This window comes from Hemicordylus capensis, chromosome 1 (assembly GCF_027244095.1).
Source record: "Hemicordylus capensis ecotype Gifberg chromosome 1, rHemCap1.1.pri, whole genome shotgun sequence".
NCBI lineage: Eukaryota > Metazoa > Chordata > Lepidosauria > Squamata > Cordylidae > Hemicordylus > Hemicordylus capensis.
In genome coordinates, this window is record NC_069657.1 from 377,053,053 (window position 1) to 377,078,147 (window position 25,095).

At 41.6% G+C, this 25,095-nt stretch overlaps 1 protein-coding gene across 5 annotated transcripts in view; it reads right to left on the reverse strand.

Moving 5' to 3' along the window:
- TRIM67 (tripartite motif containing 67) overlaps nucleotides 1–25,095 on the reverse strand; it is a 71,210-nt gene that overhangs the window by 14,123 nt on the left and 31,992 nt on the right. For 2 of the 5 annotated variants that reach the window (XM_053298066.1, XM_053298055.1), the window contains exons 6-9: nucleotides 21,248–21,393; nucleotides 19,655–19,793; nucleotides 16,812–17,115; nucleotides 2,607–2,769 (exon numbers count right to left, since the gene is read on the reverse strand). In XM_053298066.1, the coding sequence (XP_053154041.1) occupies nucleotides 2,607–2,769; nucleotides 16,812–17,115; nucleotides 19,655–19,793; nucleotides 21,248–21,393 (752 nt within the window). Of the gene's footprint in view, nucleotides 1–2,606; nucleotides 2,770–15,503; nucleotides 15,640–16,811; nucleotides 17,116–19,654; nucleotides 19,794–21,247; nucleotides 21,406–25,095 lie in introns of those variants that run through there. The other 3 variants (XM_053298047.1, XM_053298036.1, XM_053298075.1) reach the window with 2 other exon arrangements.

Sequence of the window (25,095 nt, forward strand, 5' to 3'; positions counted from 1 at the left end):
GGCTGCATGGCCTGTCTATGAAGCAAAATACCCTTGCCAAGAGATCTCTAAACTCTGTATGAACTTGCTGAATCCTGGGGAAAAGACCACTTTGCTTAACTTGCCTGTAGTCATTCAGAATTTACTGTTTCAATGTCTTTGGGAGATGTATGCCTTTTGAAATGTCTAGCCATAGGGCCCCTGTTGGCCTATACTCCTTTCTGTAGACATGTATATTTATCCTGTAACATGTAACCAAATATTGTGTGTGTTTCTTTCTGATGCATGCATATTAATACTTTGTAATGTTAGGCCTGACTGTCTTTTTGGCATAGCTTCTATGCCAAATTACTCGCAAGAGATACTTGGGTCAGAGATGTATTGAACTTTCATTGAACTAGTTAGACTCTGAGAAAATTGACCAGCAAGATGCAGCTCTGGAATGTGTATGGCTTTATTGCCTTGTTTTCCCCCTTGGTAGAGCTGGTGCAGTTATTCATGGTTTTATTGCTCCTTGGAATGTATGATGCTTGTTTTTTGGTATAGCTCTGTTTTTGGAATACAGTTGTATTGCATGCAGTCACAAAAAGTATTCTTCTTTAAATGTGTGTAAACCAGGGTGGATTTGATTTAAATCAAACTGATTTAAATCACGATTTAAATCACTAGCAGGGTGGATAAAAAAAAAATCCAATTTAAATCAAAAAAATCCAATTTAAATAAAAAAAATCCGATTTTTTGATTTAAATCAGATTTTTTTGATTTAAATCAGATTTTTTTTATTTTTATCCACCCTGCTAGTGATTTAAATCGTGATTTAAATCAGTTTGATTTAAATCAAATCCACCCTGGTGTAAACTATTACTGAGAAGGGAATCTATGTACCTTCTAGAGATACATCTTGTTTATAGTATCTACCATATAACTTATATGCAGTATTGTAAGCTGGCAGGCTAGATATTTGAATGGTCTTGAGAATACTGATATTTAGAGGATTGTCTTGAGAAAGAATCCCAATCTCCTTTCCCTTCCCTTTATACTGTGAAGACATTGGTATTTGAGAACTTGCAATTAGCAAGAGATTGCAACTGGAGCAGGTGTGTTCAGTATTAGGAAGATGCATGCTTTTTTGGAATAACTATAAGCTTTACCTGTGTGATGAGAAAACACACACTTGTCACATCTTTAAATTAAAAGGCTAGCCACGAGACAGAAGACAGCTTGTCCTGGGTTAGACTCCCAACACCCTATATAATGATATTTCAGGATTTATCCCACCTTTGTTTATCCCACCAGCATTCTGTTTCCCACAGTGGCCCACCATATGCCATTAAACTGTTGCAAACTGTTTTAATTGTTGTAAATGTTCAACCCAGTTCTCCAGGTTTCTTAACTGTTTAATGTTTTAACTGTTCGTTAGTTTTATGCTGTTTTTATAGTTTTGATTTTAATGGTTAATTGCTTTTAATTGTTTTTATTTTGATGTAAACTGCCTTGAACCATTTTTGGAAGGGTGGTATATAAATTGAATGAATGAATGAATGAATGAATGAATAAGCCTCTGGGAAGCCCACAAGCAGGAGATAAAAGCATCCTGTGGTTCTCCTGTAACTGGTATTCAGAGGCACCTTGCCTCTGAGCCTGGAGGTGGCCTATAGCCATCAGATTTGCAGCCATGGATAGACCTGTCCTTCATGAATTTTCTAAGCCTCTTTTAAAGCCATCCAAGCTGGTGGCTATCACCATATCCCTTGGCAGAGAGTTCCATAGATTAATTATGCTCTGTGTGAAAAAGTACTTCCTTTTGCCAGTCCTAAATTTCCTGGCAGTCTGTTTCATGGGATGATTACTGGTTCTAGTGTTGTGAAAAAATGAGGAAAAAATCATCTCTCTCCATTCTATGCATACTTTTATAGACCTCTAACATGTCTTCCCTTACTCTTTGAAGAAAAGGGGAAATTTGGGGCAGGTTTATTTTTAGAAGGGTTGTTTTTTTTAACAGCCTGCAAAACAATAAAACTTCATTAAAATGTAAACGTAGTGGTATTTGTGTATTGGAGGTGTGGTTATGGAGAACTGTCATGGAGAGCACCCACACTTCTGAATTTGCGACTACACCACTGGAGTTGAATAGTCACTTTTCTTCGCTCAAGTGAAGAAAAGCAGCCATTTAGCTTCCTACTGGTGAGGAGTCAGAAATGGAGACCAAACATGCCCCCTAATGCCAAACACATATTTCTCAGCTGGCTTATATAGTACTAAAGGGTTTTGCGGCAACCTCTGGCTTGCTAGTCAAGTCATTTCTCCGCTGCACCATTAGGTGGCTAGCTTAGCTTTAGTAGCTCAATAATAAGATTTTCCTAATCCAAAACTTCTGAGAAAACTGTTTCTTCCAGGCAGGCAGGCCCTTGCCAGTGTACTCCTTAGTGGAAAGAGCACTCGAGCTTATCTGATGGTCTTGATGTCCTGGAGATTAATCAGGCTATTCAAATAAAGAAGATTGTACCAAATGGTCTTTTGATTTTTTCAATTTAATTCACTTCCTACTGACAGATAAAAGATGTACTGGCAGTTAGGTGCATCTTGCATGTGCAAGATGCATGTGTCCTACGAAAAAGTAATTTTACCTGCACATTTCGGTTGAGGCTTAATGCAGGCATGAAGACACCCTCCACGTTTTCGAATGCTGGAGGTCCCTGCTGCTGCCCATTTATATAAAAGGTCAGGGTGTGCTTGTTGAGGTCCAGAAGAACACCTACAGTTGCTCCTTTAGAAACACCCCCTTCTGTCCTGAGAATCAAAGACAAATGAAGTTATGTGAGTTGCATCATGTTTCATTGTACCTTTCTTAGTCCAACAATCTCTTATGAAACTACAAGAAAATAAATTATGGCATGCAAAATTATCATCACACTTCGATTATTATCATCACATTTCAATTACTGTCATAAATATTCGGTGGAACTGAAACAAGTTCTGGGTGCACTGGAAATAGAGCAAAATGTTCTAAATTTGAATCCAAGTTTCACAAACCATGAATTTCAGTGTTATTTATTTATTACATTTATAAACCACCTAACACCTGAATCTCAATAAAAACAGTTTAAGAAACCATAACATTTAAAAATGTTTTAACAAAAGCATTAAAAAAAATAATTTAGCAAAAGGCCTGATAAAACCGGTGTGTCTTAAGTGATTTTCTGAAGGCAGCCAGAAATGGAGTAGCTCTTATATTGACAGGGATCACATTCCAAAGCCCTGGGGGTGGCCACAGAAAAGGCCCGGTCCCGCATCACCACCAAACAAGCTGGTGGCAGCCATAACCAAACCTCCTCATGAGATCTCAGTAAGTGGCAGGGTTCATGACAAAAAAGGCGCTCTCTTAAATACCCTGGACCTAAGCCATTAAGGACTTTATAGGTATTAACCAGCACTTTGTATTTTGCTCAGAAATATTTTGGCAGCCAGTACACTTATTTTAAAATTGGCATTATATGGTTTCTTTGGGACTCTCCAAAGACCAATCTGGCTGCTGCATTCTGCACCAACTACAGTTTCTGAATTACGTATAAAAACAGCACCACGTACAGCCCATTACAGAAGTCTAGCCTAGAAGTTAACAGCATTTGTGCCACTGTAAATATGTCATTAACCTTCAGAAATGGGAGTAGTTGGCATATCAGCCAAAGCTGATAGAAAGCATTCCTGGCCTCAATCTGAGAAACCAGAGAACTGTGGGTCCAGGAGTACTGCCAAACTATGTACCTGTTCTTTCTGGAAGAATCTAACTCCATGCAGAACAGGCAAATCTAAACCATCTCCTGAGTCCTGACCCTACACAATCAGTACCTCCATTTTATCTGGATTCAATCTCAGCTTGTTATCGCTCATCCAGCCCATTACCGCCTCCAGACAGGCATTTAGGCAAGTTATGCCATTTCATGGTGAAGCTGATATGTAAAAATAGATTTGGGTGTCGTCAGCATATTGGTAGCATCCTGCACCAAATCCCCTGATGATCCAATTTAATGTAGATGTTAAAAAGCATTGGTGATGATATGGAATCTTTCAGGACCCCATCCAGTAGCTCTCACTTTGAAGAGCAACTGTCTCCAAGTGATACCATCTAGAATCTGCCCAAGAGATAGGAACGGAACCACTGTAAAACAGTGCCACCTAATCCTAACTCCCTAAGGTGACCCAGCAGGATACCATGGTTGATGCACTGTGGAGAGGAGAGGCAGTTTTGCCTATGGTGAAAAAATTCCCCTAGTGACAAATTTTGGACTTGAGTTAAATGGGGGGGGGGAATGTAACCTTTAAAACTCCTTGTGCACCCGCCTGCTTGCCTCCCAAATTATGATGGTGCGGTGGCAGGTGTGTGCTGGATGGCAATGGGTGCACTGGCAGAGGTGAGAGCAGGCAGGCAATGATACCTCCTAATACAAGCCTGCTTACCTTCCAAATGCCAGCAATCGCCTGATTTAGGGCCCTTCCACACACAGAAAGGCTCGAAATTGGGTGATTGCTGACATTTGGGAGGTAGGCAGGCTTGTGTTAGGAGGTACATAGGAACATAGGAAACTGCCATATACTGAGTCAGACCACTGGTCTATCTAGCTCAGAATTGTCTTCACAGACTGGCAGTGGCTTTTCCAAGGTTGCAGGCAGGAATCTCTCTCAGCCCTATCTTGGAGATGCCAGGGAGGGAACTTGGAACCTTCTGTTCTTCCCAGAGTGGCTTCATCCCCTGAGGGGAATATCTTGTAGTGTTCACACATCAAGTCTCCCATTCAGATGCAACCAGGGCAGACCCTGCTTAGCTATGGGGACAAGTCATGCTTGCTACCACAATCACTGCCCAATCTGCCGCCAATTTGTGTTAGGAGGTATCGCTACCTTCCTGCTCTCTCCACCACCAATCAACTTACCCAACCATGGGAGATTGGAGACAGGCCTATAACTATCCATCACTGGGGGATCTAGGGGAAGGCTTCTTGAGTGGTCTAATCATTTACTCATTCAAACAAGGAGGCATCTACCTTCCCTCAGTGAAGAATTAATGATATTAACTAGGCCAGATCCAACAATTTCCCAGCTAATAGAAGCAGCCAAGTTGGGAAAGGATCCAGAGAGCAAGTGGTAGGTCGCACTGCCCCAAGCAGCTTGTCCACGTTCTTAGGCATCACAGATTGAAATTGATCCAAACTAATACTGCAAGAGGGATTGCTGGACACCACCTTAATAGACTCTGCAAAAACAGTGGAGCCCAAGTTGGCCCAAATACAGGAGATTTTGTCCTCAAAGAACCCATTAAAGGCATTACAGCAGAACATAGTCTTGGGAACTGATCTGAACTGGAAAGAGCCTGAATCAAACTTCTCACAACCTGGGACAACTCTGTCAAACACGAACCTGCAGAAGCAATGCACGCAGACCAAAATTGTTGTTTTGCTGCACACACCACTTTCTTCAAACCCAGAGGTGTAACTATAGGGGGGGCAGGGGGGGCACATGCCCCAGGCGCCATCTTTTCTGGTCACGTGGGGGGCGCCGCCATGACAATTTTTTTTTTAAAAAAATTTGTTAATACAAATGTTTCCTGCTCAGTGCAGCAGCGCTGCAACAGTCAAGGGAGCGCGTTGGCGCCCCTCCCCCATGAGCGGTCCCTTCCGCGCCGCCCGCGCCCCCCCCCCATTGCTTTGCTGGCGCCTGGCGGCCAGTCAGTGGCCTGGCTTGGTGGCGGCGGCGGCGGGCGCTTGTGAGGAAAAACCTAAGTATAATGTAGTATGTTGGGGGGGGGGGGCGGGGGCGCCATTTCAGTGCTTGCCCCGGGCGCCGTTTTCCCTAGTTATGCCTCTGTTCAAACCTTCAAATGGGTTCTATGCTGTGTCCTGTCAAATTCGAGCTGAGTTCTCCTCTACTTTTGTTCCAGTCACCTACCTTGCTGCTTCAGATCCCGTAACTCCTCTGTATACCAAGGGGCCACTTTTAAAGCAGGTCAGAAGGGACGCTTAGATTTCTGATCTATTTAATCAATTTTAAAATATTTATGCCCCACCCCTCCAGTACACTACTGCTCAGGGTGAGTACACTACTGAATTGATCTGAATTGAGCTATTGAGTAAAAAATATTTGGCCAAAGCACATTCTATCATCTCCTGAACCTGTTTAGAAAACTCGAACTGAGGGGATGATTCAAATATTCAGGAGTGGGATTACACCACATCAGATACAGGTATGTGCACCAAGGGCATGCTATGTATAAACACTACAGTCAAGCCCCAACAGCCCCCTCTCCTTTGCAAAGCATGTGAGAGCAGAGGCTTTGAAGCTGACAAAGACTGAATGGTTTACCCTTCCAGTGCCAGCCCTGTTTCCCTCTGAAACCTCCCCGGCAGCTTTTGCTCCCATCAATATTCTGGACCTGTGTGTAAACTCTGATCTGGCACCCTGAAGAACTGAAAGTAGGTTGGGAGGGGATCAGGAAAAGCAGGGGAAGTGTTAAGGACTCCTTTTCCTTCTGCTCCTTGTCCACTGTCCCAAAAGTGTGGAAAGTCTACTTTGGAGCTGAAATGAATTTAGGAGAAAATTCTCAAGCAAATTCTCCTAATTCAAATTTAGTTGCAAACATCTGTCATTTCTATTTTCCTTATTTTATTTTAAATACATTAAAAAAAATTAGGACTTTTGAATTACTAAACCTGGCAAAATGGCATAGTATGAATCTACTGTATAAACTTGCCTTATACCATACAGTGTTAAACCACAGGTCCATCTATCCCATTGACTGATAGCAACTCTCTAAGACAGTGGTTCCCAACCTGAGTTCCTCCAGATGCTGAACTACAATTCCCAGCATCCCTAGCCATAATAAATTATAGCTGGGGATGCTGAGAGTTGTAGTTCATCAACATCTGGAGGAACCCAGTTTGGGAACCAGTGCTCTAAGGACCCAGGCTGCTTCTCAGTTATACTTGTTTGTAACTGAAAAGGAAGATCTGGTGATCTTCTACAAGTAAACCATGAGGTCATTCACACAATCGAAAACTGTGTTCTACCCAGATTTGGGAACTGTGTGTGCTCCAGTGGTGTGTAAGGTTGTGTGGAAGCAAGGTAGGAGGAAAACCTGGGTAGCTCGGGGGTTCTAAATGTTATATCTATATGTGGAGGAACAGCTATCCCACCGTGCTACCATGGGTGACAGATCCCACCTCTACCACCACATGTGGAGGAACAGCCTTCTATTCCTCCTAACATTTTTACCTCTGCCACCAAGTGGACTTTTGGTATGGCAGGGTCCACTACAAGTACAATTTTACTTAACAACTTTTAAAAGTAGTAACACAGTTTACTTTTCTAACAATCTAGTCACCATTTTTTGATTTTTATTGTCAGAGGCAGGATTAACTATAGAAGATCAAAAGAACTGCAGGCTAGGGGGCGAGTCACCCGATCGTCCTGGGTGGGCTGGGAGGATGTGGGGGAAGGCTGCACTTAACCTACCTCCCCCCCCAGACAACCAAACTTTCTTCCATCAGTGTGCCTCCCACACGCCCACATGGACAGCTCTGCTCCTTGCAGCTCCATGAAGCACGGAGCAGGATGGAGGGACTGGTTGTTCCAGACTCCAGGCATCCCTCAATGCAACGCATGGCACACACATTGCATTGGAGATTCCCCCATCAGACAGGCGCTCTATGCGTCTGTCTCTGTGACTCACACGAATCACACAATACCCAGTTGCTGGGGTAAGGATGCAAGAGCGCCCTTGACCTCAGCTAAAACCCAGGTTTGTTAAGGGGGTTAGACAGGCGGGGAGTGAAGGGATCCGCAAGGATCCCATGGCTTCTCGTGACCAGCTTAACCCTGCTTGGGGTAGCCCAGGGAGAGTTAGACTGGTCGTGAGAACAGCCTCTAATTCAACTTCGTAAGAATGTCAAAAATCTGGTCTAGTTTATGAATCAAAAGGGTTCTTGATCTAATGGGATAAGGAAAAATTACATAAAAGGTTGTGTGTCTGTCTGTCTATCTGTGTGTTACAAACTTGCAGCATGTAGAAATTTGATTATTTTGTGAATGTATGTCTAAGGGATCTTTTATTTATATATGTTTTTGAAAAATAAAGCATTTTTTAAAAGGGGGATCAAACTCCTACACCCTTTTAAAATATTATCACCCTAATTATATGTTATATAGCTATTTGTATTGTTTTAAATGTATTTAATTTTGATTTAAAGGAAAAAGGGAAGAGGTGTCTTGTGTGTGTTTTGCAAAAGACCTGGCTATTATGCAAAAACAGTGTTTAAGGGGGAAATAATTCAAGGGGTTTTGGATTGGCTTATGATATATCAGTGTTTGTTACTAATAACCCTTTGTCAGTTGGTGTGACAGGAACAGCTGTTTAAATGACAGGATCTAACTGCAATGATGGATGCAGCCGACTTTTATGCGTAACACTAATTTGACATTAATGAACTTTTCCTCAGGGGTGCTAGGCTAGTCCAACAATACGGCACATAAAAAACACTGAGCCAGAAATCCACTGAATATGTTCATTGACCATAGGCACTTAAGCTTCATTAATGTCACTGGACCATTGCAACAGAATTACAATCTGACATGCAAGGCATAATTTTAGCATCAATTTTAAACAAGTCCACAGCAAAAGGAAAACTAAAATTCTCTCAGTTCCGTACAATGTTAAATAAAACCTTCTAATTCATGAAAGCTATAATCTGTACATCTACATACCAAAGATGTTTTAAGGGGCCATATAATTTAAGGTGACTTATATAACTTATATATATATATAACATGTAAGCTTCAATGCCAATGTAGGTCTTTTGTATACTTTAAAAGCATTTCATTTGTATTCAACTGGAGATTATTAATCTCCACCTTTGGCAGGCTAATTCTTTTAATGGATAAGGGAGTGAAGTAAACATAACATACACTTCAGCAAGTATAGCTGCTGTTCTGCATGATATTATCATAAGAGGAGCAGAGGATCATGGGTAGAAACAGAGCACGTACTAAATGCAGGGCTGGCCCATCCATTAGGCAGAACTAGGCACCAGGTTTTGGGTGGCACTACAGCCACCTGGGTGGAAGTCAAGTGAACATGTTTTCAAAGTGGGCATGTTGGCCAACATGTAGGCACTAGGAGGCATCAGGTTTCGGTGGGTTGTGTTTTGGGCTATGAAAGAGAGGACGACGTCAAGTGTTCTTTAAAGAGATCTCATGATCAGACTTTACCTATTTAAAAAGAAAACACATGCTGTATGGAGACAGTATTTTTTATGAACAATTGGTCCCTTCCAGGGTGCATACTTTATTCTCTTTCCTCTTTTGCGAATTCATTGCAGTCCTCTTTTTATTTGCTGTAAAATCTAGTATTTGCCAAAGAGACTTGCACAACAAAATTGGATTTAAACAACAGCTGGGACTGAGTCATAAAATTATTCCATGAGACTAAGACAGAATTTGCATCTCATTTAAAGTGCTTTATTATTATGTGATATTAGGACTGAGGAAATTTATAATGCTGTTTTATTAACAGATATGACTGTGATGGAGTATGCAATCATCATCATCCAACCAGAACAAGAGGCAATGAGCAGTAATAATTGTTTTTAAGAAATTTCTCAAAGGATTATGCAATATGTACTATAAACTGATAATAAGAGGGAGCATGTTAACATTGTCATATATATCAAATGGGACAATAATTGTAGCAGGATTAAGAGAGATTGCACAATCTCTCTTGCAAACGACTATAATTAATTCATTGATTACAATCTATTAAAACAGGAAGGAATGTATACTAATAATTGTCATTATAGTGTCTCGCTCTTTATAAGGTTAAAATTGTGCCATCGAGTCATTGTCAACTCCTGGTGACCACAGAGCCATGTGGTTTTCTTTGGTAGAATAGAGAGCCATATGGTTTTATTTGGTTTCCCATTGCCATCTCCTGCGCAGTATGAGATGATGCCTTTCAGCACCTTCCTATATCATTGCTGACCGATGTAGGTGTTTCCCGTAGTCTGGGAAACATACCAGCGGGGATTCAAACGAGCAACCTCTTGCTCCCTAGGCAAGTTACTTCCCTCCTGTGTTTTTTATAAGGTGCTAGAACATAAAAGACACTGCAATATTTTTGAATCATTGCTGAGATTATGAAGGAATCTAAGATAAACTTATCATACATTAGATGAGTTGTTAGGAGCATGTAAGATGCTGCAATATTTACTGTAAAATAATAAGCTTATCGGGAGCAGAGCACTTTCCCATTTGCCAGTTGTTTACAATTGGGTACAGCTGTTGGGTAGGACAAAAGCTTCTCCTACCCAGCTGCTGTTTCTTCGCACACAGTCACTTCCTCCCACCCCAATCCCAGCTTTTAAGTTATAGATGAACGACAAATGGGAAAGTGCTTATCTCCCAGTTTAGGGTATGCAGTTTCTCCTTCCCTAATTCTGGTCATGTGAACAAGCTGATTAAGGTTTTGTTAAGAACAATAACAAAGTATATTTTTAAACAAACAGGACTAAAATACTGCTAATATTTATTTACTGATTTTCAACAAAGTTTACAAAGGAAAATAAACAAATAGATAGTGCAGCATCCATTAGAACAGGCCTGCTCAACTTAGGCACCCCAGCTGCTTTTGGACTACAACTCCCATACTCCCCAGCCACAGTGGCCAATAGCCAGGGATTATAGGAGTCAGTCACTTTAAGTGGCGCAGCAGGAAAATGCTTGACTAACAAGCCGAAGGTTGCCAGTTCAAATCCCTGCTGGTACTATATCGGGCAGCAGCGATAAAGCAAGATGCTGAAAGGCATTATCTCATTCTGCATGGGAGGAGGCAATGGTAAACCCTTCCTGTATTCTACCAAAGAAAACCACAGGGCTCTGTGGGAGCTAGGAGTTGAAATCGACTTGATGGCACATTTTACCTTTATGGGAGTTGTAGACCAACATTAGATAGATAGATAATCTCCAGGAATCTATGTGGTCGCTAAGAATCGACACCAACTTGACAGCACTTAAATCAATCAATCAATCAGACCAACATCTGCAGGAGGGCCAAAGTTGAGCAACCCTGCATTAGAAGCTACCATATTTATGAAGGAACATGCAACTATTAATTTCTAAACTAAGAGAGAGGTGCAATAATAATCTTAAGGATTAAAATAAAGAAGTAGATAATATTATTTCCCCGCTCCCTCTCATAAATTGTGCAGTCATAATAGTTTGATGCTTATATAGTGGATGTGAAGAGCTATGTTGACCAAAATATTAATACCAATTTTTTTAAAGGTACAAGTGATGCAGAAATTTCAGTTATAATGATCAAAGAAATCAAAGCAAATTCTGAGATGCAATTCAAAAACTTTGAATAAATGTTGAACATTTAAGAATCCCTACTCAGATGTTGTTGTAACTGTGTACATGGTTGTGTTGAATATGGCTTTAGTGATAACATAGATGGGAGGAAAAGATTTAGAGAGTAAATGGGTAGTAGCCATATGTGGCTTCAACCGCCAGTTGATTAGAGCAGAATTGAAGCACTCCCTGGCTTCTGCCATCAATCAGAGCCCCTGGAAAGTGGCATCCCTGGTCTCCTAGGGGGTGAGGGAATATCTCAGCAAGAGGAAGATTAGCTTGGCCCCAGCCACCAGCCAGAGAAAGAGTGCAGCTGCAGAGAGTCCACTATTCCCCTGCCTGCCAGAAAGAACCCTCCTCTGCTCCAATGGCCAGTTGCCCAGGGACAGCAGCCCTGAAGGGAAACACTCTGCCATTGATTAGAGGACTAAAGGCTGCTGGGCTGTGTGTGTGTGCTGCAATCTATTGTAAGCTGCCTTGAGGATAATTCAGTCAAAAGGGACGTCTTTTAAATAAGGAAATAGGCCAAACTAGAAATAGGATTATTGGACCCAGAAGAAAGCAAATAACTTCTTATGCAGCATATAAAGACAGTAGATATGTTGCATGAAAACAAAAAAATAAATATCAGAATAGGCAATATAGGATCCAGTATCACATATGCAGAACTCTCTCAGGCTGTTAGTACTATAAAACTTCTTTCTTTAGAAGCTGGAAGAATTTGACAATACAATGAGATGTAAGAATATTCAAAACAAGGGTTATCAAATAAAAGACTAAAGGGAAAAACAGAATTTGAAGATTTTTAAACCTATTTTAGAATCAAATTTTAATGAAAATGTGGGCTTTGAAAGAGCATATAGAATTAATCCAGCTATAACCTTCAATACCAGTCTAAGTCATATTTTAATTATTTTCAAATGTATGTCAAAGACAATGTATATAATCTATATGTGGAAGTATAAAAGTGAAAATTGATACTTATACAATACAAATCTCTGGAACTCTTTGTTCAGAGCATATATCACCTATTCTGAAAGAGCTGCACTCGTTGCCAATTTGTTTCCAGATCTAATTCAAGGTGCTGGTTATTACCTTTTAAAGCCCTTAACGGTTTGGGCCCTGGATACCTGAGGGACCACCTGCTTCCAAGCGTTTCTGCTTGCCCAACAGGATCATCAGAGGGGCCTTTGCTCCGTGTGCCGACATTGAGAGAGGCTAAATTGTCATGCACACGAGACAGGGCCTTCTCTGTTGTTGCCCCCAGGTTCTGGAATGCTCTCCCAGTCAATGTTCATTTTCTGACATCTGTGGCTGCTTTTAAAAAAACAACTAAAGATCTTTTTATTTACTCAGACTTTTACCTCTTCGAGGCTGCAAGGTTTCTCAGCTTTCTTGCTTCTCTTTATCTTTTCATTTTTTGGTGTGTTTATCGTTTTTAATGTTTTTAATGTTGATTTTTAACATTTTAAACGTAACTTTTATGGAATTTTATTGTATTCACTTTTGTAAACTTCCTTGAGATACATTATGAAAGGTGGTATAAAAACTGAACAATAAAATAAAATAAGACATATCAGATCAGAGTTTATTTAGTAACATGGCAGACAAGGAAATATTTCATGGAAAAGAGTAGCAAAGAAAGGGATATAATAAACAAAGTATTTCCCATGTAAAATATTAGGGAAATATAAGATAACATGCACAACTATTAGAATTAAGAAAGAATCTGAAGATACTTTGCCCATCTTGCATTCACAAGAAGTTGAGGCAATTACATTGTCCTCTGATGACAGCATAACAAATGTTACGGATCATTAGAACAGAAATTTCATCTGCATTGGAAGTTTCAAGAGTAGTAAAGTAATGCATTATAGAAACCAATGTATTACTTCAGCTATGTAGATATGAGACAAATTCAAAAGTTATCTCTGACCATTTGCTAATAAAACATATAGCAAATTCAACTTTTTATGGCTGAAATATCAGGTCATAAAGTTCACTGATGTGCTGAATGATGAAAAATATCAGTTTTAATGAGCATAAATGTCAAATGCATTCTGAGTTTGTGTTCAATGTGTTCAATTGTTTTACTATTTTCAGTTAAATAATTATGTAACTGATGAAATTAGAAATGTACATTTAAGGACAACGTTACCTGAATTTGAAAATCTAGTTCTTGCTACCAAAGAAATAATTTTTTAAAAAATACTATAATCTTATTATGATAATGTTGAACCTCCCCTTCCCTCCACACTGCCCTCGTGACCCCCTAAATATAGGAGGAGATTCTCAGGAGCAGATAGTTTGAAAGTGCAGAGGGCAGCAGAGGGAGTGGTGGGGATCAGAGAAAACCACCTCTCCCCCTTTGCATGGCTGGATCTTCTTCCATGCACTGAAATACTAGTCTGGATGCTATCTAAGCCTGAGAGTAGCATTCCTAGTAGTGTTGCATTGCTGTGTGCTAGCATGAGGGTGTTAACACATGGTTACTGCATAAGAAATACAGATCTGTCCAGACAAGTTCTTGCGCTAGTGCAACCTATTGCACAACTATTTGTTTAACTTGTCATGTAGCCCTCATGGACATATTTTTGGAAGGAAATGTTTTTGGAAGAGTGCCTGTGGAGGCAGGGGAGAGTTGTGAGAATCGCTTGCCCTCCCTCTGAGCGCACACTCTGCTACTCAGCAAGACTCTGGCCAGTCAGGAGCAGCTTTTCTCTACAGTGACCCAGTTCGGTATTTCCCCAGACGGCTGCTCTGGATGTCAGCCAGTGTGACATCCGTTGGAAGTGAAGGACTTTGCGCTGTCTCATGTCTCAATGAGGGGGACAGATTAGTGAGTCAGAAGGCTAGAGGGGTCAAGACATTGGTCATCCTTTCTCTACTGCTCTGACACTATCCCTTTGATATGTAGAATGCTACTCTTAGGGACTTCCTTCCTGCCTGCCTTCCACTTCCTCGTTCCCTTTCTTCTCCCTTGCAACACCCACGCTCCTCTCTCCCTGCACCGTGTGTGCAGAGATGCAGAATCCATCCCTCTGCATCCAGCTAGATAGAAAGATTAGAGATCCTATCTCTCCACTTTACTATCTAGAATGGAGTTCACTAATAAAGATTCCTTATATTGATTTGAAACTATGAACTGGCTCCAAGTTTCTTTTACTCTCAGCATACACACATGCCTAGGCAGACTCCGCTGTGTTGTGCCTCAGTGCACTCTTCTGTAATAGAAGGGTATCTCTTACCAGAGAGAATTCCCAAGATAACCGTATCTCTGAAACAGTATTTGGATTTTCATGAAAGGTTGTACAACCTGGCAACAGGCTTATAAATAGCAGCAAACATTGCTATTGCCAGAAATGGGTAAAAACCCCAAATGTTCAGAATTAAGGAGTGGATTTCATGGGTTTGGCAAACTGCTCAGTTATCTAAATTGAGGGGGAAATGCCAGATTGAAGGATGGTAGACAGAGCTTACTAACATTTGCTAAGAGTTGGTGACCTTTTATTGATTCCTGGAAGCAAACACATGGCATTAACATGAATGCATTCAACTGTTTTTCTGCATCATATTTTTTTTTTAACCTGGCTTCTTTTTTGTTGTATTATGGGATATTTCTTCAATAAATCCAAATGTCTTTGTATGTTTACAATATATAATTTGAATTAAAATGTATATGGAAAACAAAGTGCTCCCTTTATGTGTTCTCCACAGAATAGCTTTTCTTATGCTCTTGTTCTGTTTCACAAATAGGCTATGTGCCTAAAAACCATATGCTTGAGAACACATTCATAAAATAGGTTTCCAGGGCATTGATTGTAGGCTGCCATTTTGTAAAAAACAAACAAACAAAAAACACACAGCAGTGGCCTGAAAGTGGAGGCTATTACACAGTGCCCTAAATTTAACACACACATTATTTCTGCTCTAAATCTAATCAGGGTTTTAAAGGGAAAGAGGTTTGTGCTTTTGATTTTGTTCCTGATTTTGTTTTGTTCCTCTCTACTGGGTATTGGATTTTTTAAAAATCCAAACAGACTAAAGGAAGTAGAAATACTCGCATTACCCTAGTAGCTTCTGAGCAGGCCTTTAAATATATTTTCCCAGCATATAATGGAATGAAAACTGGCAAGTGTTTGTTGTTGATGATGATGATCTATGATGTCTTCCCATCTATTGTGACTTTGTCTAGCCAACATAAGACGTCAAAAGTCTAAAGTAGTTGCAATGATTCTATCAGTGCCTCAGTTGTGGTCCATGGAACTTAAGGAGTCCATGAGATAAAGGGTATAAGGAAAGGAAGAAACAAGATTACATATCTCACTGCAAATTCAGAAGGAAAGCAACTTATCCAATTTCTATCTCTGAAATTTCTATCTTAATTCTTACCTAATTTATATCATTAATTATATACATACATTTAAAGTCCAGAGTTTTGATCTAGTGAAAGCTCAGTCCTGAAACATAGGGACACTTATGCGCAAGCATGCATCTATGATCTGGTGGATGAAGAAAAGGCTGCAACTAATCCAAGCCAAACTGCTTGGCTCAGTCAGCAAAGAGGTGATAGGTCAGGATCTGAACGAAGGAAAAAGCTCCTCATGAGTGGGTTCTTCTTTATTTGGGGGAGGTGGGGGGTGGAAATCTTGGGCTTCAATCTGCAGGGTATATTATATAGATAGACTATGGGTTAGTGCAGACTGAATGGGATTGTAGACTAATAAATATGCACCTTTCCCAAGTTTGGCCCTGTCCCCCACCCCCAGGAAATTAAAAGATCTATGCTCTGAACTGTTTTACAGGCTGGAATGGGGAATCAGGTTTGGTGGAGCTATAGCCATGGCTTCAATCAGAAGGACTGTACTTATTTAATTTCTTTTCCTTTTATTTATTTAGCATTTATATACTGCTTTTCAGGCAAACCTCCCAAAACGATTTACAAAAAACCTGAATTAAAAAACAATATAGCAAGCCATATGTTTACATTTTTACATGGGCCTTAGTCTAAGTTCTTTCTTCTCTCTTCCCCTCAGAGCAAGATGGTCCCTGATCACTCTGTGATGGCAATTGGGGGTGAGAGGGGCCACTTTAGCTGGATGGTGGCAGCTCCCCAGCATGCCTCTCCTTCTTTTCTCCTCCCCTCAGAGCAAGATGGCCCCTGGTGGTCTTGTGGTGGCAGTTGGGGGATCTTTTGCTTGAATTGGACAAGTTTAAACAAATGGGTCTGCCACCATTATATCTAGTTTGACCTTTAGGTCCGGTATTTCTCAGCATCAACAGAACTACACAGGCTAAGCCACTAACCCATAGGAGAAACTGGCAGTGACTAGAATTTACAGGGTGCGTTCTTGAAATGATGGGAATGCTCACTAAAGGCCTTCCCAAATAAGTGATTCTTCTCACTCAAGCAAGAGAAAAGCTTCTTTAATGCTTACCGATTGGTGTGTGAATTGCAGTGCATGAACCAGCTGCGATTGTTGTCGACATACATAGCCCATGCCTTGTCATCCTTTCCCAGCATCATGTCCTTGACAACATTGATTCTAGCAATTCCAAAGGCTGGATCTGGATGGTTATCGTAACGGTCTACATGCAGTTCCCAGTAATGGACTCCCTTTGAGAAAGCTGCTGTGCCCAGAACAACACGATCATCATAGCTACTGCAGGTAGCCGTCTGGTTGTCATTTGACAGGACTATGTCCCTATGGGCTGAAGAGGGATCAAATGTAAACCAGGCCACTATATAGAGAGAAAGAGTTTGCAAGTTAGAAGAATGCAACCAGGACCGATGTGTTAATGTTCCATCTAGGAAAAGTAACATTGTACTATCAAGGGAAGCAAACAGGACATGATTCTGCCACATTTAATCACACCTAGTCCCATTATTTCAACAGCTGAGTGTTAAGCGCATCTACTTCTAGGGAACCTAGGAGACTATATGGACAATTAAACTTCACTCACCCCAGGTAGTGAGAGGATCATCTTTATCAAATGGCAAACATCAACTGCCAACATGGGGTAAAATGTGAGACAGAATGTATGTAAAATGGTAAAATCAGAACAATAAGGCATAGTAATAGCCATTATGAATTTCCATTCCATTTCATGGCTGTTCCTTATGGGAGCAGGGAATTTCACAACATGATGCGTTTACACATTGTGTAGATATTACCAAGAGAGCAGCAAGTAACAGCTAGTTCTGGGTTAATCAACTAGATTTCTAGTCTGATGCAAAACATTCAGGTTGTACCACATAAATAATAAACATGATTTGTTGGAATCCAACCAACTGCTTAACTCAAACTGTATATTTTATTTCACCAATTACCAGGTTTATTCAAAATGAGTACTATTCTCTGTAAGCTTTCAAGAAAGGATCCTTAGGAGCAAATGATTTTTCCTGACAGTTTGGCAACATTAATATGAAGAGAGGGTGTGATTAACAATTGTTTCATGATTCATGAAAATTAAGTTATGATTATATCAAGATTAATTTCTTTGGTTACCAATACGGATAGCATGTATAATTACAGGGAAACGAGGCATAGATTAATATCCATATTTTATCAAACTTTGCTGGGAAATTATTTCCATAGAGAAAAATGTAATTAACCCCGGAAGTCTTCACTGGTATAAAATGGTGAGGGGGTGCTGCAAAAGCAATAGGCATCTCCATCAGTATCCCACATGAGTTGCAGATAAGCAGACTCCACATCTGTCTAAAAGCATGTGAAATGGGTCTGAGATGGAAATTCATTCTGTGTTCACACTCAGACCTTAGCTTTACTGCAAAAAGCATAAGACTCTCCATTCACATCTCACTAAAGACATCCTTATCAGGTCTGAAGTCACAGCTATTTCAAATTACGAGGTGTCTCAACTTTTGGGGTGGCAACTTCAGATTTTGAGGCACCAATTCTACATGAGCTATGTAAAACATTGTGTTTCATGGACACCAGCATTTTCCTAGGATCAGAGGATCCAAAGTCTTTCCAGCCCTGTTTGAAGGGTTGCTATGCTAAATACTGACAGCCAGAAGCACTAATTAATGAAGTACTGAAATGAACCCATTTCACAAATCGAAATGTGGATGTTTGTTCCTTAAGCAATGTCTAAATTACTTTCACATTGGAGTCTATCTCCTCCCTTGCAGGAGCAGTTGCTCTTGCCAATACCATCTTAATTTCTGAAAATAGTCTGAAGAATGTTAGGCTATGACTTGTTTCAAGCTGTTGAGGATTAATTCATGGCCGAATTCCAACAGGTTGCATAAGTATGTGAGGCTAACATGATTGTGAACTGCCCAGGGACTTTTTGTATAGGGTGGTATATAAATGCACTAAATAAATAAATAAAATTATAGGCTGGCACAGATAAAGCTTTGTTGCATTGCACTATGATGATTCCTTGTCACAGTGCAGTATAAACAAAATTGAGGATTGTTTAATATGAAGCATTATGTAAGAAAGTCTTCTTCTATGAAATGTTTGCCAAGCGGTTACAACAGCAGACTTCAAAAACATGCATGCAAGGTTGCTTCCAATAGTCACTTGCAGGCTGATACCAATTCTTGGAGACTCCAGGCTAATTCTGGAGGTTTGGCAAACCTAGACCTATTATGGACCCATACAAATCTCTAGAGGGACACTCGCACACATGCAGTTAAGCCTAAACGTCCCTGGTCTTCATCAGGTTCCACTGAACACACTCAGAACTTTACAATACTTCTCACAGCATGCTGCTGATCCACATCACATGCAAGCACAGGAATGTAGGAGACTGCCTTATACTGGATCAGACCGTTTGTCCATCTAGCTCAGTATTGTTTACATCAGTGATTCTCAAACTTGGGTCCTCAGGTGTTATTGGACTTCAACTCCCATAATCCCCAACCAAAGGCCACTGAGGCTGGGGATTATGGGAGTTGAAGTCCAATAACACCTGAGGACCCTAGTTTGAGAATCCCTGGTTTACATTGACTAGCAGCACCTCTCCAAAGCTTCAGGTGGGAGGCTTTCCCAGTCTTAGCTGGAGATGCCAGGGGACTGAAGGTCCCAGGAGATTGAACCTGGGACCTTCTGCATTCAAAGCAGATGCTGTACCACTGAGCTATGACTCAATGGTATGGCAAAGCACATCAAGGCCTTGTGTTTGGTCTGGACTCTGTTTTAGAGCTCGGAGCAGCCATTCCAAAATCCATGGAATCTAGAAAGTTCAGCAGATTCTAGATAATGGTGAAATCTCTGGAAGGAATTTTAACATGCTTAGCATTACTCACCATCAGAAGTCTGTAAAACAACAGTCTTGCTATATGGGCCCACTCCTGATGAATTAAAGGCTTTGACTCTTGCATTATAGGTACTATTGAAATGAAGGCCGTCGATAGTGCATAGGGTCTCCTTGCCAACATATACTTCCTAAGCAACAAGAAAGACAAATACTTGTTATCCTGGGATCTCATAGCAAGACTTTTAATTGTGAACTGCATGCAGTTTTGTAGTACAAGCAAATTCCTACAATAAAATTCAGTAAAGGTGAACTCAAGGAGAATTTGTAGTGAGAAAAGCATGTGTTGTTAGAAAAGAAGCCTTAGAAGGTATAACTTCAATGTTCCCATCTGGAATTTAGAGAGAATCGCCAAAGTAAACCAATAAAAGGACTGAATGGAAAGATTAAAGAGCTGCCCTACTTAGTGAAATAGCCCCATGTGACTAAATAACATGTAATTACAAGTTAACATCTCCATCGGCCCAACACATGATGTTTACAAGCTGAACTTTCAATTATATGCAGGATGACTTTTTTCTAACTGGTTTATTCAAAGTTTATTCATCCATATGGTTCTGCATGACAATTCATCAACAGTACACACTAGAAGCTGTCAAGATGCTCTCCCAAACAAAACTCTGCTTGCTGTTCCCCAAATGATAATTCAGTCCTCATCATCTTTCTGCACCTGTTCCCATCAACAGTCCCTTCTGCCCATTGGGTGGGAAGTCTTTGTAACAGGGCAATCCTCCTCAACTGTAGACAGTTTAAGCATGGGTTAAATGCATTTCCCCCTGCTAACTGAGCAAAGAGAGATCTTTGAAAGGAGTGATCTCATATTTTAGCAAGGGGAGAGCAACTGTCCCTATGTGGCCCAGCATAGCATCTCTCCAGTGACTGGTGCTGGTGTCTGCCTTGTGTTTTTAGATTGTGAGACTATTTAGGGGCATGTGTTTGCCCAAACATGTGTTTGCCCAAGAATGCCAAATACAATGTCACAACACTGGTATCTCCCCCAGGCAGGGCCTCAGAGTTTTTGAGGGGAAGGGGTTTGGTTCACCCGAGTTGTCCTCCAGACTCCTTGGGGTCACTGTGGCAGTCTCTCTCCAGAGGCCTCCACCAATCACTCTCCAACTGCCCCTCATCACTGGCCAAATCCGACTTAAATTCCTCCTGACAAACTGATGCATCCCACACCCCAGCTAATTGGACCTCCACCCTGCCAAATCAGGCTGCTCTCACGCTTATCCCCCTCAGCTGTGCCTCTTTCTGCTGCTGTCTCCTCCCTCACATAGGGAAGTAACAGCAGGAGAGAGGGCATGCCCTCAATTCCTGCTGTAGGCTTCCAGCGGCATCTGGTGGGCCACTGTGTGAAACAGGATGCTGGACTAGATGGGCATGGGCCCAGTCCAGCAGGGCTGTCCCTATATTCTTATGTTCTTATGCCCCCGCTCTTCCCCCTGCCCCTCTAGCCCAGCTCCTTGGTCCCACAGTGTTTTGGCTGGCCACTCACCTGGCTGCCTGACCTGCCTGGGGCCTCTCTGGTAAGGCCAGCAGGGCCCCCTGCCTGACACATAAATACACGAGAAACCAAAGGACTCACCCGGAATTGTCCACCATCTCCATCATCCAGTTCCAAGATGTAACCCTCCACTGGGTTGTGACTGAAAGGAGGCATCCTCCATGCTAACGTCACACTGTTGTTACGAGTGCAGCACTTCTCCAGCTGCAGTAGCGGGACTGGCGGCACTGAAACCGGAACTAAGCACAGATTAGTGCAACTCTGCCCTTACCAATCAGGCTGTGTGACAACAGCAGCACCACCATGCTCAGTCATGGCCACTTGTAATCCAAATCATTGAAGCTTGAGCACTTGCACCACTCGGTGGGGTTTTCTGGACGTGGGCTGTGATCCTATGGTCAGTTCACAGGACCCCTTTATCATGGCGAATGAATGTTCATAACCAGTAAGCGGTGAGCAACGAATCCACAGTAAAGCTATTGTCCAATTGTTTCACCACATATCCAAATTGTTCGATGGCACTTCTGAACCCATCTCTTGAACTATTTGAGGTAGAATAGTTAGCCACAGGCTGGGCACATGATCATACAAGTGGAAAACAACTTTGACGTGCATTCAGCACTCACTGTTCCCCCAGTAACTCTCCATCTCAACGTACTAAATAGTCACAGGACTTAGCACATAGCCAAGCCAAATATGATTTTACATGCAACACACCCTCTTCTGTGAAGGGTAACTTTGGTTTCATTCATTTAGGAGATATCTAGAGCAATACTTCTATTATTTGTGAGAGAATAGCTTCTATGGGTTGGCTGAAGGGAAAATATCACCTTGGTTGATATTCAGCAGGGTGACATTTCAGTGGTATACATAAGTGTACTAGAGCATCTAATGTTCTGTTTATCTGCTGGGTAAAAGGTGACACACAATGAATGCATGTCCTGATCTACAGATACAATTCTCATTACAAAAAACTGAGTCACAGTGTGAGAAATTTTGCCATTTACAGCTACTGCATTGTTCTATCAACCCCCCTTCTGGCATTTTCCTGCAAGAATACTATGGGTGAAACCTGTTTTCATGTAGAGAGGACTAGCCTAATCTTAAAACCATAACCCAAGCTAAGAATGTAAGAACAGGTGGGTAGAAAAGTATCTGGTGAGAAATAAATCTAGCAAATGGTGAGGACAGCAATATTTGCAATAGGGTGTGGTTGGCACAAAAATCTTCATTAGGTGGAGCACCATCAAAACTAAGCCAGGTCTTAGGGACAATAGGGTTGCCAACCGTGACTGAAGTCAAGGCAAGCTATGTTAGATGTTGCTGCAAAAGAAGATTTTGAAATTGCCTCTGCTAAGTAGGCAAAGAGGCACCTTTCAAAGAGGTGATTCTCTAGCAGTGGGAGAATAGCTGGCCCTATCCAATCCCAGCACAGCATCCCTCCAGTGGCTGTTGCTGGTGTTGCCCTTAATTCTTCTTAGACTGCTTAGAAGCTCTTCTCACGAGCAAGCAAAACCGAGCTAAGGGAGCCCAGACTGATTTTACTTGCTCGTGAGAACCACTGGGCTAGAGGGTGAGCTCGGTGGCTCCACGGCAGCAAGCCCACCTAGGTAGCCACCCCCTTAAACAAGGTTAACGGAACAAGAGCTCTGTTGACCCCATTTTCTGGATGATGTGTCAGCTGCAGCAGCTTGCAGCTGCAGCAGACATACTCGGAGTGGGAGGCGGGATCCCAGAAATGTACCACACACTCTTGCAGTGCATTACTGGGGCTCTGTGGGGTGGGGCACCTGCGCCTGACTGGGTGCCAGAGCTTCCCTGGAGCTGCTGGGCAAGCTGCGACTGAGCTCCAGAGCGCCGAAGACAAGCCACTGCTCATCTGCGTGGGCAATCTCCCACCCACCCACCCGAGCGCTGGGTGAGTGATTGCCCCTGCAAACCTCTTCTTTCTGCGCTTTACACTGCTTGTGTGAAGCACCTCTAGTCTTCTTAGACTTTGGGGACAGGGAACAACATTACTCTTATTATTATTTTTCTGTGTAAACTGTCGAGAGAGCTTTTTCATAGAAAAGTGGTATATAAGTAGTAATAGTAGTACAGAATGCATTTGTGACTGGAATCGGATAGGATAAAAGTTTCAAAGTTTATAAGCAATTAACTGTTTATTATGTGCCACTATCAATATTCCAATGTGTGAATCAAATTCCAGTTAAAATTACTGTCCACACCAAACCCAGTTGAGTATTGGCATCACATCTCTGATCTGAGACAGAAGCTGTACACAGAAGGCAATTGCAAAATTCACAGAGACTTTTTAATGGATCTGGATTACATCCATGTAACAGAAAGGACTAATCGCTCAGAAGAGGCATATTTTGAGCAATTAAATATAATGGAGGAAAACAGCAGAGATAAAGGGGAAAGGTGCATGTGATTTCGAAGTATTAGGTAGGAAAGCAGTTATGAAGAACAAAGCATACACACACACACACACACACACACACACACACACACACACACTAGTTTCAGGCAGCAGGATCCAGAAGTTAGTCATGACTACGTCACAATAAAATTAATGGGAAATTAATTATTTCAATGATGCTTAGTCATTGCAGTATTAATAACCTAAATCCTGTTGAGCATTGCTGGGTATGGAATCCCATGTGGTACCCGGATTAGAGCATCACAGACAAGAAGCAACAGTTTGGGGAGCCAGAAGCATGCAACATAGTCAAAGGCAGGCAGCAATCAGAGCCAGCAGCAGTGAGCAAAAAGAATAGCAGGATCTGGCAAGATCTTTTCACTAAGCAACAACAGGATGGGGCTGTAGCTCAGTGACAGAGCATTTGCTTTGAATGCAAAAGGTCCCAGGTTCACTTCAATCCCTGGCATCCCAAGATAGGGCTCAGAAAGACTCCTGCCTGAATCCTTGGAGAGCCACAGCCTGTAGACAATACTGAGCTAGATGGACCAAGGGTCTGATTCATTATAAGGAAGCTTCCTATGTTCTTGTGTTTCTAGCGTGCTCAGACTGAAAATCCAGGCCCTGCAAGCAAGATTTGTAATACTGTATGGAGCTGCATTGCTCCCTGGGTCATCTGACCAAGTGTTAAGTCAGCTGGTCGGGCATGTAATACTGCCTAAGGTGCTTCTTAGCAATCCGGTTCAGTTTGTAAGTCTATCAGCAGACACATGATGCCTCAGAGGTACAGAAGGGAAAATGTTGGATTCTGTATCTGAGACCCCTGGCACCTTCCAGCTAGTGAACTAGTTACTGATAAATCAGCTGCTAAAAGGCTAGCAAATGGGCACTGCTGCAAATATCCAGCTGATTTAACAGTTCTAACTAACATCAAATCCAAGCATTTTGTGCAACAACGTTGCCAATGAATCTGTTTCTCGAGCAATGCTAATTCCCCTCTCCATCATTCCTTACTAATGAGATTATTGGTTGAGAGAAGAGAGTTATTTTAGCAATGGCAAGAAATTCATACACATGTTGCCAGGACAATTTTAATACATTCTGATCCTCATTTTCATTCTCCTTTGTCTAAAACGCTATGTAGCTAAGGGCAAGTACTGCCTTCCCAGTGACCCATGCAAGTTCAATAAGGTCAAATAAGGACGGATGCTTGGATTTTTTTTTAAAAGATAAAGTTCCAAACAACCATTTACAAGAAGATAGGATATATTTCCAGTGAAATAGAAAGTGCTGGTTCTTACCTATAAAGCCCTTAATGGCTTAGGTCCAGGCTATTTAAGAGAACACCTCCTTTGTCATGAACACTGCCGCCTTTTACAATCTTCTGGAGAGATCCAATTACGGTTGCCACCAGCTCATTGGGTGGCGACCCAGGACCGGGCTTTCTCTGTGGCTGCCCCAGGGCTTTGGAATATGCTCCCTGCTGAAATTAGAGCATCTCCTTCTC